This window comes from Loxodonta africana, chromosome 5 (genome assembly GCF_030014295.1).
Source record: "Loxodonta africana isolate mLoxAfr1 chromosome 5, mLoxAfr1.hap2, whole genome shotgun sequence".
Taxonomy (NCBI): Eukaryota; Metazoa; Chordata; class Mammalia; order Proboscidea; family Elephantidae; genus Loxodonta; species Loxodonta africana.
Genome location: NC_087346.1, coordinates 155,743,886 through 155,756,844, shown reverse-complemented (window position 1 = coordinate 155,756,844; position 12,959 = coordinate 155,743,886). Strand labels below are relative to the sequence as shown.

Below are 12,959 nucleotides of genomic sequence, written 5' to 3'. Positions count from 1 at the left end.
AAGAAACACTGCCCGGTCCTGCGCCATCCCCACAGTTGTTGCTATGTTTGAGCCCATTGTTGCAGCCACTGTGTCAATCCATCTCGTTGAGGGTCTTCCTCTTTTTCACTGACCCTCTGCTTCACCAACATGATGTCCTTCTCCAGCGACTGGTCCCTCCTGACAACATGTCCAAAGTATGGAACACGCAGTCTCGCCATCCTTTCTTCTAAGGAGCATTCTGGCTGTACTTCTGCCAAGATAGATTTGTTCATTCTTCGGGCAGTTCATGGTATATTTAATATTCTTCACCAGCACCACAATTCAAAGGCACCAATTCTTTTTTGGTCTTCTTTATTAATTGGAGTATATTCACATATAGGTTTTTTCCCCTCCTTGTTTTCAAAAACTGGGATCCATGATATACAGATATACACATATATACACACATATCTACGCCTGACTGGGGGTTCGAGCCCATCCAGCAGTGCCACGGAAAAAAGACCTGATGGTCTGCTTCCATAAAGATTACAGCCAAGAAAACCCTATGGGGCAGTTCCATTCTCTAACTCATGGGGTCACCATGAATTGGAATTGACTTGATGGCATTCTGTTTTCATCGCCATGGCAACATGGGGTCGCCATGAGCCTTAATCGACTCTACGTTCATGTCACAGCCATCCCTTCACCACTACTTGGGATTCCACGCTGTGGGTACACGTGGCCGTATGACAGCCGTCCCCAAGATGACTCTCACCTCATTTCCAGGCAAAACGAGCAGGCTGCAACAGCTTCTGTGGGCACACACCTGTACACGGACATCGTTTATTTTCACGGGATGAAATTCTAGGGGTAGGATGGCTGGCTTGGGTGGATTCTAAATGTGGCCAATGACGTCAGATTGTTTTCCAAAACAGCTGTCAGCGTTCACCTTTCACCACAGAACACGAGAGTGCCCTTTTCTCCAGCAACAGACTTTAACACGTTTAAAATGTCTCCAATCTGACGGCCCCCAAGGCTGGCTGTGTTACTCTAGGGGCATTTCTGGCACTCCCAGCGAGGGACACATTTCCATACCTTTATGGCATTGGTGGGTCAGTAATGGAATTGTCACCTTCCATTCAGGAACCAAACCAAAAAACCAAACCCATTGCTGTTGAGTAGATTCCAACCCATATCAAGCCTTTAGGACAGAGGAGAAATGCCCCATAGGATTTCCAAGGCTGTAAGTCTTTACGGAAGCAGACTGCCACATCTTTCTCCCAAGGAGCGGCTGGTGGGTTTGAACTGCTGATCTTTTGGTTAGCACCCAAGTGCTTAACCACTTGGCTCCTTTTCATGCAAGAAACCTGGGTTCGATTCCTGGCCAACATACCTCATGCGTGATCACCACCCGTCTGTCAGTGGAGGCCTGTGTGTTGCTAGGGTGCTGAACAAGTTTCAGCGGAGCTTCCAGACTAAGACAGACTAGGAAGAAAGGCCTGGCGGTCTGCTTCTGAAAATTAAAAAAAAAAAATCTGAAAATTAGCCAATGAAAATCACAACAGTCCAATCCACAACTGATCACGGGGATGACGCAGGAAGAGGCAGCGTTTTGTCCCATTGTTCGTGGGGTTGACATGAGCCGGGGGCTGACTGGACAGTAGCTAACAACAGCAACACCGGACAATTGGATTGCATCGCTTTTTACATTTATCCTGCCATATAAACTTTCAGGTAAGTTTAGCCAAATCCAAAAAGAAAAAAAAAACGCTGATGTTTTGAATAAGAAGTGCCAACCAATGTACAATTCCATATTAATTTTGGTATAACTGACACTGTTATGATATTAAGCCTGTCTCTCGTGAGCCCTGATGGGGCATTGGTTAAAGCACTCAGCTGCTAACCAAAAGGTCGTTGGTTCGAAAGGTCTCCATGGGAGAGAGGTGTGTCAGTCTGCTTCCGTAAAGACTTACAGCCTTTGAAATGTTATGGGGCAGTTCTACTCTGTCCTATAGGGTCGCTATGAGTCAACATCAACTTGACAGCAGTGGGTTTGGGTCATGAGTCTGGTGTATCTTACCAAAACCGTAAAACTTAAAAAGCTGATAGTATTTTCTTCATATAGGCTCTGTACCTTTCCTCTTAAATTTCTTCCTAGGGGTTTTATATTTTTAGCATTGTTGTGAGTGGGATACTGTCCCCATCTCTGTTTGTAGCTTCTTAATGACAGTAGCCAATGCGGTGGGTGGGATGTCCTGACCTTAGACAACATGTAGAACCACTCCGTGACTCAGTTTCCTCATTGTAAATGGGGTGAGGATGGTAGTGCTCCCTCCCTGGGACGTGGGGTGGAAGGAGGAACTCCAGAGAGGGGAGGCCGGTGGGCGGTTCCAGGAGAGGATATGGGGTGTTGGGTGGGGGGTGTGGGGCGGGACCCCCAGGCGTGGATCTGTGCACCTCCACCCTACCTGCGGTAGCACCCAGACGCTGTGGCCACCCAGCTGCTCAGGGTCTGTGCCAGGAGAGCAAATGGCCCGTTCAGGGTTCTGTGTCAGCAGCAAGCTTCTCCTAGTCTCTGCTGCGTTCCTGGCTGTGCCTTCTAACTGCCAGTCCCAAGGACCTTCTCTAGGCACGACGCGTGCAGTAATGGGGGCCTCGTGGCGGGTTCTCAGCACCCTGCCACAGTTACTCAGTGGGTGTCCTAAGAAGGGCCCCATTTGGACGTTTAGCAGCTTTGGGCCTGCTTGTGAGCAGGAATCCATGTTGAGGTGAAATGACCTCTAATCCCCATGGCTCCATGGTCAGCTGGTTGGCTTGCCCCTTCTTATAGGGGGTCCTTCTCATCCCCCCCTTTGGCCAAGTGGGTCAGCCCAGGGCTCAAGAAGGCCTTGGGGTTTATAGCTGCAGAGCCAGTGGGACTCCAGGTAAGGCCCCTGGCAGGCACCAGTTGCAGCAGGGTTCAGCATACAGTCAGTGCTCAATATATGCTTATTTTAGTTACTAGGCTTATGTTGTCGTTGGGTGCCATTAAGTTGATTCTGACTCATAGCAACCCATGGGACAGGGTAGAACCGCCCCATAGGGTTTCCAAGGCTGTAAATCTTTACAGAAGGCCTTTCCCCCTTGGAACTGCTGGGTGGGTTCAAACTGTCAACCTTCCGGTTAGCAGCCAAGCACTTCACGTTTGTGCCGCCAGGACTCCTTACTAGACCTATATCCATTGCTATCGACTCGATTCTGACGTATAGCGACCCTACAAGACAGAGAAGAACTGCTGCATAGAGTTTCCAAGGTGCGCCTGGTGGATTCAAACTACCGACCTTTTGATTAGCAGCTGTAGCTCTTAACCGCTAGGCTACCACCTAAAGTCCATGTGATACATTGGAAGGGGCAGGCTTAGAGGCACAGCTCCCAGGTCAGGGTGCTGTCTCCAGCTCCCCCTGTAACCATTCCACACTCCTTCTCTCTCAGGAGAGAGAGGTGGGTAAGAGACTGACTCAGCTTTCATGCTCTATACGATGCCAGCACTTCCAGCAAGGAGAAAGACCTAGTGGCCACTCTCACTTTAGTGTGAATTAGTTTACACGGTGGGTTGCAAACAGGCCAAGGATAGTTGAGGAGACCTTAACTCTAACCACTCCTGGGATTGCGGGGTTTGTCCCTGCCTCCCCCTCTCACCTGAAGGCAGCGTGATTCCGGCCTCATTATCTGGGGGACTGTTAGCAGAAATGTCTAAGCATCTACTCAGTGACCTAGTTTCCCTGGAGTCATTGGCCTGAAATTGGCTTTGCAAAATGTTTTTCTGGTAAAGAGCATTTGTGCAGCATCAGCCAAGTACCCGGTTCAAGGCTGCTCCTGTCCCCACAGTGACAACGGGTCCACTGGCCCTGGTCCCCCCACACCCCACACCTCTGTGGTAGAGTCTCAGGCAGCCAGGTGATCCAGGGCAGAGAAGCACGTGGTGTAGGCATGGCCCAGCCTGAGGGACATCCGGTATTCAGCCCAGAACAACCAACAAAAAAGTTGTTCCCTTCCCACCAACAGCTGGTAGCCTTCCAAACAACTCTCTGCCCACAGGAAGAGGGAGGTGGCTACTGAGGAGCCTGAAAAGGCAGCGTTTGGCACAGACTCCTGCAGGAAGCGTTCTCCACAAGGTTCAGTGCTGCTTAGGCTTGTGCAGTATCAGAGTAGCAACGGTAGCCTGAGAGCTCCAGGGACACAGAATGGAGACTCAGCACATGGGGTCACTGAATTCAGGGGGACCAAAGGGGCCAGCGCAGAGCCAGGCCTGCAAGCCAGGGGTGGGTTGGGGGGACTTCTGGACACGGCGGGTGAGGGGTGGTGTCAGCACCATACCCACACAGATGTATTTGGGGGGTTATGTGTCATGGTTTATCCCGAGGTGTGAACCCAGTCAGCCTCTATGGGTCAGTTGGGCAGACTTTTTGAGGTCTGGCATCCAGGGGTCAGAGGACAGAGTTAGGGCTGTCAAGGAGGGGTGAGTGGCCAGTACCTGGAGAGACCAGGGAGATAATGGCTGGAGGGCATGGATCAGACCAGGGTGGGGTGGGCACCAGTCCCTGCCTGCAGGATCGCTGGGGTGGAGGACAGACAGGGAGAGACCCTGGCGCTGAGTCCCCTCACAAAGGTGGCCCAGAAGGAGCTGGGCACAGCTGGGCCTCTCCGGTCCCTGTAGTCACCAGGGCCAGGCTGGCTGTGGTGCTGGCGTGCCCCGAGCTGTAATTACACGTCTCTGTCCTGCTCGCGGAGTCAGAGGGCGGTCGGGGAGGTTTGTGGGGCCTGTGAATCAAGAGCTCATGAGAAAAGTGGTGGCTGGCACGGCAGAGAAATTGGAGCCTTGGTGTTGGTGGCACACAGCAGCTGGCAGCCCAGGGCATGGCCACCGCCCAGCCCCTGCCCACTGGCATCCACGCCAGGGCCAAGGAAGGCTAGTAGTCAGAACCCAGCAGGCCTGCCCACCAGACACGTTCCCCACACCCTGCCCCTCAATCCACACCTTCCACTGCCATTCAGGAGACTGACCCTCTGCCAGACGTGGGACACAGAGAAGACACACAGAGCCCCCAGGAGCTCACATGCAACCACACACGGCCACACACACACAACCACACACAGCTACACATACAACCCCCCACACAACTACACACAGCCACATAACACAGCCACGAACACACACAACCACACACAAACCACACACACAGCTACAAACAGCCACACAACACAGCCACACACACACACAGCTACACACACACAACCCCCCCACACAACTACACACAGCCAAACAACACAGACACAACCACACACACACAGCCACACACACAAACCACACACAGCTACACACACACACAACCACAACACACACAAACTTGCAACCACACACAGCCATGCACACAGCCACACACACATCCAACCACAACATACACACATGCAACCACACACAGACATGCACCTGTACAGCCACAACAAAAACACACTACACACACACATGCACACAACCACACACAGCCACACACATGCAACCACATATGCACACAACCACACACACACAGCTACACGCACAACCACACACAGACACAACCACACATACAACTACACAGATACACATACAACCACACGTGCACTGTGCATAGCTATACACACATGCAACCACACACACACAACTAGATCACAGCCACACACATGCAACTATACGTGCACACAACCACACACACAACAAAACAGAACCCTACCCACACACATGAAACCACACACAGAAACATGCAACCACAAAACAAACATACAGCCACACACAAAGGCACATGCAACCACACATGCGCACAACACACAATCACAACAAAAATACGCACAAAATACACACACAAACACAATCACGAAAGAACTGCAACACAAACACATACAAAACACACAACCACACTTCTCTGACTCACTTGCAAACCAACATCTCTGCACACTCACACCTCTTCCCACCCCTTGACACACACCAAGTGCCTGTCACACATGCCTTGATGGAATAGAAAATGCTAGAATCTGGGGAGGGCAGAAGGGCCTGGGAGGGTAGGGAGTGAGTGACCCAGGGACACTTTAGCGGAGGGGCCCTGGACATGGGGTTTGCTGTCTCCCCGGATGAGTAGGGCTGTGCTCAGCTGCAGAAGTTCCGCACCCGCAGACGGGAAACGGCTTGTTCTGGGCCCCGACCTCGTGGGAGCTGTCCCAACTCACCAGCCTTTCGTCCCCAGGGGCCACCAAAGACATGGGGAAGATGCTTGGGGGTGATGAGGAGAAGGACCCAGATGCGGCCAAGAAGGAGGAGGAGCGTCAGGAGGCTCTGCGGCAGGAGGAGGAGGAGCGCAAGGCCAAGTACGCAAAGATGGAGGCCGAGCGCGAGGTCATGCGACAGGGTATCCGCGACAAGGTGGGCGTGGGGCACACCCGGCGCATCCTTGGGAAGGTGGGCGTGGGGCACACCCGGGGCGTCCTTGAGAAGGCGAGTATGTGAGCACACCTGGGCGTCTAGGACAAGGTGGGCGTGTAGGGCACACTTGGGGAGTTCACTACAAGGGCTGCTGGCCAGGGGAGCTCACGGCCTTGACCCCCAAGGAAAGTGCTCCGTGCAGAGATGGTGAGCATCGGTGAGCCTGGCTGCTGGGGTTGAATAGCGCTGACCCAGCCCTGAGGTGAGAGAGGCAGGTGCTGAGCTGAGCCTTTAGTGCTCAGGAGCTGCCCTGGGCCTTCTTTCTGCTGTCCCGTCTCCCCACCCCCCCACCCCCTCCTCGTGGCCACCAGTCAGGGGCCTCCAGGGGCCAGGCCCCCCTCTCCCCACTCAGTCTCCATGGACTAGTTCTGCAAAGACAGATGGATGGGTGGTTGGTCAGGCAGATGGGTTAGCTGGCCTGAAGGCTAGACAGAAGTCTGCCCCCGCCCCATGCTGATGGGCAAAGGGGGTCGGAAGCCATCACCAAGTGTCTCAACTGCAGCTAGGGGGCAGCACCAGGGGACCCCTTCCCCTAGCTCATAGGGGTGCCGCTGGGTGCCAGCTGTGGACAGATCACATTAGCACGGCCCTCCTTGGGAGGGGCTCCCTGCAGGTGGGGGAGGCAGACGCTGGTTCAGAGCAGCCTGACTGGGTGTCTAGAGTGCGGCAGCCCCCCTCATCACACCTGCTATTGGGCACGGTCAGAGATAAGAATGGTGTGGCCAGTGGTCAGCTGGGCGGTGCCAGCCGCCTACTGGTTCCCCTCCCATTGTGTACCAGGGTGCAGATGGTTGGGTGGGAGCAGTGGGGTAGCACCCTGACCAGCACGTTCACTGGACATGGTTTCTGGAAGGGCTTGTAGAAACTGGGACAGGCCCCCGCGCCCAGGACTCTGGCTGCAGTGAGTGAGACTGCGGACTCTTGGCCACTGTGCCAGGCGACAGAGATGTTAGTGTTGGGAAGGGACGGGGATGTGCCGATCCCGTCACCTCCCAGGTCCCTGTGTGGCCAAGGTGTCCCTCGGGATCTGAACCCCCGGCGCACCACGGATGGGCAGACTCAGACAGTAGGGTGTCCCTCTGGCGTGCAGAGCTGCAGCAGACAAGCCCCAGGGCAAAACACAGGCAGGTGGAAGGGAAGGGCCCCACATTACAGCCTTATTGAGAAGGTGGCTGAGGGAAAGGAAGTGGGCCCCGGGGTCCTCGAGACCTAGTCCAAGCTCAGGGCACCTCATCTGACCTGTGAGACCACCCAGTCGGAGCCAGGCGTGTGGTGGGGTCCAGTGGGTGGGGTTGGAGAGTAGGGGAGGACAGGAGGAACAGGCCTTTCCTGGGCCCCCACCCTGGGGGAGCCCCATGCAGCTCCAGGCTCAGGTGGGGCTACCTGAGTGCCCTGAACGCCGTGCCCACCCCTCAGCTGTCTGTGGGTGGATACTGATGGCCCCTGCAGGCATCCATGGTGGCCGTTGGTGGTGGGGGAGCCAGGTGTGGAGGGTGCAGGGAGACGGGTATGATGGTGAGCCCCCTTCCTGGCGTGTGGGTCTAAGGAAGCTGAGGGAGGGGGTGTCCTGGATGTCGGAATCCCAGGTAGGGGATGCCTCTGCAGGCCTCACTCTGGACCCAAGCATGTCTTGGACCCTTCCAGAATTTGGTTCTGCCCCTCCCTCTAAGGAGTCTCCAGCTCTTCAGGGAGGTGCCTCCCCCCACCCCATAGAACGGGGTAGCGGTCCTAGTGGTGGGGGAGGCTGGTGGGTGGGCCTTACAGTGGGGGGGTGCAGGGGAAGCAGAGGCAGAGCCACCCTACTGACCACCTCAGCAGCCCAGTGACCAGCGAGAGCAGGGCACCCCCTAGTGGCCACGCTCAGTTCGGTTCCTGCCCAGCCCCCTGAGGTCCGCCATGTGGGGGAGAGGCTGCTTTAGCCCCATGCAGTCCCTGTCCCAGGAGCTGCGTCCTCAGCTCAGGGTGGGCAGAACAGTGATGAGGGCTGTGCCTGGCATCAGGGCCAGGGGACCGAGGGGCTCAGGCAGTGAGGGTCACTGTGAGACAGCCATGGCCTTTGGGCTTGGTGAAAGGGTCCTGCTCTCAAGGTCATTCACACAGGGGTCAGAGGCACAGACTCTGAGGGCCCCATGAGCTCAGTCCCCAGTCGGACGAAGGACTCCGGCACCCGCAGTCTGCAATCACTGAGGCAGGCTTCAGAAGGGGGCCTGGCCTGGCTGCCTCTGTTTGGGGTCTCATTGCCCAGGGGGGAAGGTTCTGGACACCGGCCAGGTGCCCGCCCTGCCTCCCAGCCTTGGACTTCAGAGTCCAAGGAAAGGCCCTGAAGTTCACCTTCTCCACCACCCTGTTTTCATTTATTTTCCTGGAAATTGGGAAGAAATTGATCTTATCAGCAAATTCAACAAGTCTGTGATGGACTTGATGTGGGGAAGAGAAACGGGAAAATATAAAGACAGGAAATATACAAGTTAAAACAACAAAACAGGGCTCCTTGGGAACCATGGCAAAGGTAAGGAGGGGAAGCCGGGGGAGGGAGGGAGCCATTGCCAGGGTCCCACAGCGACCCAGCAGGAACTGGCATCCCGGCCCCAGCCTCCTTTCCTGACTTGATCTGGGCCCAGCAGGGAGCCCCCAAGCCTCACAGCTGCTCACAAAACCATTTGAAGATGCTGGAAACTTCCTCCATCAGCCCACCAGGCTCCACACAGCTGCCAGAGCCCCATGTCCTAAAAGTACCAGCCTCCGCTTCACGGAAGCCCCAGTTACCCTGGGCACCCCAACCTCCCGACACTCTGTCTCTCCCTGTTTTCCAAAGACACCTTCCTCCTGGGCTGCTCCGCTGCTCTCTGCGGGGTGCCCCCTCACCACCACTTCCTGCCTCCTGCCCGGCCCTGCTCTGGGGGTCCCCTCCCCGGCAGCTTGGCACTGCTGGTCAGACAGGTGGAGGGGGCCACGCCACCTGCTCCGATGCCCTCCTCTGCAGAAGGGCCATGGGGCCCTGCTGAGGTCATGCATCCACTCGGGGTACCCAGGGAAGCAGACATCCTTATCTGAGGGAAGTGGGCAGGCATGACTTCCCATCTCAGAAGGTGGGTGCTGGGGGCTAGCGGGCAGTGCCGGAAAGGAGGAAGAGGTGTCTTCCCTCCTCTGCCCCATCACAAGGCCATCTAGGCAGGTCCAGGCTAGGGGAGGGGAGACTCGGCCCACCTGTGCTTGATTTGCATGTTCACTGCCTCATTTGCATACGCATTGCCAAATTTGCATATCCACCACCTGGTTTGCATATGCGCCACCTGGTTTCCATGCTTCCAGCCACCCACGGTCTATAGCTTCTGAGCCAGAACCGCGTTTGGGGAGGGGCTGAGGCCCAGTCACCTCCTCCAGGCACAGAGCTGTGGGCCTGAGCACCACCCAGCCTCCTGGCTCTCCCCACACTCCCCTAAGATCACCTGGGGCTCGGGCTGAGGTTTGTAGAATGATGACAGCCGCTGTTGATGTTCACCATTGATTGCTTCTGATGCCCTTCTTTTCTGAATGCCCTGTTGTCAGGACTTAGTGTTTCCCTCATGAATGTCAAGTTCTCAGGGCATCTGGCGCTGGCTGCCCTGGGCTCCCCTCCCAGCAGTGGCTTCTGGGGTGGGGTGGGGGTCCCTGCTGTCTCAGGCTGGCTCCTCCAAGTAACGTCTAGTGGTTGGTGAGGATGGCTGGGCGCTTCCTGTGGCCAGTGTTCTGGTTGTCTTAGATATCCAGCACTGCTGTAACAGAAATACCACAAGTGGATGGCTTTAACAAACAGAAGTTTATTCTTTCACAGTCTAGGAGGCTAGAAGTCTGAATTCAGGGCGCCAGCTCCAGGGGAAGGCTTTCTCTCTCTGTCGGCTCTGGGGGAAGGTCCTTGCCATCAATATTCCATCGGTCTAGGAGCTTCTCAGCAGAGGGACCCTGAGTCCATAGGATGGGTAATGCTCCTGGCTCTTCTTGCTTGGCGGTAATGAGGTCCCTCTCCTCTTGGCTTGTTTCTCTTTTTATATTGCAAAAGAGATTGACTCAAGATACAACCTTATCCTATAGATTGAGTCCTGCCTCATTAACATAACTGCCTTTAATCCTGCCTCATTAACATCATTAGACCCGGCCCGTTGCCACTGAGTCGATTGTGACTCATAGAGGTTAGGACTGACAACACATAGGGTAATCACATCAGATCACAAAATGGTAGACAACCACACAATACTGGGAATCATAGCCTAGCCAAGTTGACAGATGTTTTCGGGGGACACAATTCAATCCATAACACTGGTGAAAAGCCAACAAGTCACCCCAAGGGGCAATGGCTGATACAGCAGGGCTGAGGGGCATTTGTCTCTAGAGCTTAGATGCCTCTGGTGGTTCCCCACTCAGGAACCTCTAGCCCCAGGCACAGTAACCATGATCTTTAGGTACAGCCCAGGGTGGACTTAACCTCAGCATGACCTTGAATGTCAGTGGAGTGACAGGTGTTTCAGGTCAAGCTCAGAGTGACCTGCTGAGGGGGAACTGGGGTCTCTTTCCTGGACCTCCAGAGGCAGGCAGGTCAGGGAGGTGCCCTGCTCGGTCATGTGCCAGCATGTGTTCCTGCTATTACACACATGTTCCCACCAGCACCTGTTCCCGCTGTTACCCACGCGTGCCTCCTGGACCTGCCCACATCCTTTGCTTGTTCTCTGTGTACAGACAGCCCTCCCTGCCCAGGGAGCCTCCCCCTCCTCGGCTCTGGCTGCAGGGAAGCTCTGTCTGACCTAGTTTCTGGTGGTGTCTGCCTCCTGCCCATGCACAGCCCCACCAGCCCCATAGGACACAGGCTGCATTCTGTCCCCATTCTGGGCCCAGGGGCTGCTGCCCAACAGGAGGGGAGGTAGTCCCGGGAAGAGGCCTGCAGTGCCAGACATGCCCGCTTCGGTGTTGGGGACACTGGTGAGCCTCTCGTCAGCCCTCCTGCCCTCGGGATCTGCAGGACCCTCCGCAGCTGGAGTGCTGTGTCCCCACTGTGCTGTGACATGCAGGTGGCATGCTCAATGATGCTCCTGGTCACCACATCACGGGCTCGTCGGGACCCTCTCAGCTCTTGTTGAGGGTGCAGAGCAGGGCCAAAGGTCGCCTGGGATCCCTGCTGAGGAAGTACAGACAAACCCCAAGCCTCCTCCTCTCTTGGGCCTGAAGTTCAAAATCAAGGTGTGGGCAGGACTAGTTCCTTCTGGAGCTCTAGGGGAGACTCTCCTAGCTTCAGGAGGTTGCCGGTAATCCTTGGCTTTCCTTGGCTTATATCACTCCAGTCCCTGCCTCTGTATTCATGTGGCCATCTTCCCAAGAAAACCCTATGGGCAGTTCTAACAGATGGGGTCTCCATGAGTAGAAATTGACTCAACAATGGATTTGGTATTTTTTTTTATGTATAGGATAGGACTCACCCTGCTCTGGTCAGGCCTTGTATTAACTTACCTGATAGCATCTTCAAAGGCCATATTTTCAAACAGGGTCACTTGTTCACGGAGGTGGAGGACTTTGACACATCTTTTTGGGTGACACAATTCAGTCTAAAACAAGGTGTGTTAGCCCAAGGCCACAGCTTGGTAGGGTTTCCAGATGTCCACCAGTTTTGACGTGCCGACCGAGTGCAGAGTGTTCCTGCCAGGGACTGGGGGGGCCTTGGCCATGTGTGGGTGCACCCAGCTAGGAGTTGGGCCGGGCTGGGCGAGGTGGGTCAGCCAGAGAGCCACTGGGCTATTCTCCCCACTGCTCCATGCCTCCTTAGTAAGTCCCCCAAATACAGGAACCCACGCCAAGCCCTCCCTAGTACGGGGTGCACCCTGAGCCAAGGATGGGTATTGGGGTTCCAGGACATGGGGGTCTTGCCCTTTGTGGGGTGCGCTCAGTTCCCCACCTGACCCCACCTTCTCCCCTCACAGTATGGCATCAAGAAGAAGGAGGAGCGTGAGGCCGAGGCCCAGGCCGCCATGGAGGCCAACTCGGAGGGCAGCCTGACACGGCCCAAGAAGGCCATCCCGCCGGGCTGCGGGGACGAGCCAGAGGAGGAGGACGAGAGCATCCTGGACACGGTCATCAAGTACCTGCCAGGGCCGCTCCAGGACATGTTCAGGAAGTAATGCCCTGGGCGTGGACCCCCACTGCCCCACTGCCCTGCTCGCCGCCCCCAGCCCCGTACATACCACTTCACGGAGGCCCCTGAAGGGATTTTGGGAGCAGAGTGCACCCCCCCAATGCCAATATAAGCCATAGCCCTAGGTCTCTCCGCCCTGCCCCCTCACGCCTTGGGAGCCTCCGTCCCCAACCCCCCAGCCACTGCCATCAACACCTCCTCTGGGCCAGGGGCAGCCGACTCCCAGCGCCCCTGGCCACCTGCAGTGTGTCGGGAGGCCCAGGAGGAACCCATGTACTCCTCTGGCCAAGGGAATCGGCCTCTCCCCCACAGCCCGGACTCCCCTCCTGCTTGGCCTTTCACTACCCA

The 12,959-nt window shown here is 55.8% G+C and overlaps 1 protein-coding gene across 1 annotated transcript; it reads left to right on the top strand.

The window, feature by feature from the left end:
* The first annotated feature begins 4,857 nt into the window (after positions 1-4,857).
* Positions 4,858-12,597, top strand: CPLX1 (complexin 1). Its single transcript, XM_010591356.3, has 3 exons — positions 4,858-4,909; positions 6,114-6,394; positions 12,400-12,597. Exons 1-3 carry the CDS (start codon positions 4,858-4,860, stop codon positions 12,595-12,597), a joined length of 531 nt encoding a protein of 176 aa, XP_010589658.2.
* The last annotated feature ends 362 nt before the right edge of the window (positions 12,598-12,959 follow it).

Bases quoted from the DNA above. Each gene is read 5' to 3' on its own strand.
- CPLX1 (XM_010591356.3), top strand. From the start codon at position 4,858: ATGGCCACCGCCCAGCCCCTGCCCACTGGCATCCACGCCAGGGCCAAG. The intron at 4,910-6,113 runs GCTAGTAGTCAG...CCGGATGAGTAG, and splicing joins CCACGCCAGGGCCAAGGAAG to GGCTGTGCTCAGCTGCAGAA. The intron at 6,395-12,399 runs GTGGGCGTGGGG...CTCCCCTCACAG, and splicing joins GACAGGGTATCCGCGACAAG to TATGGCATCAAGAAGAAGGA.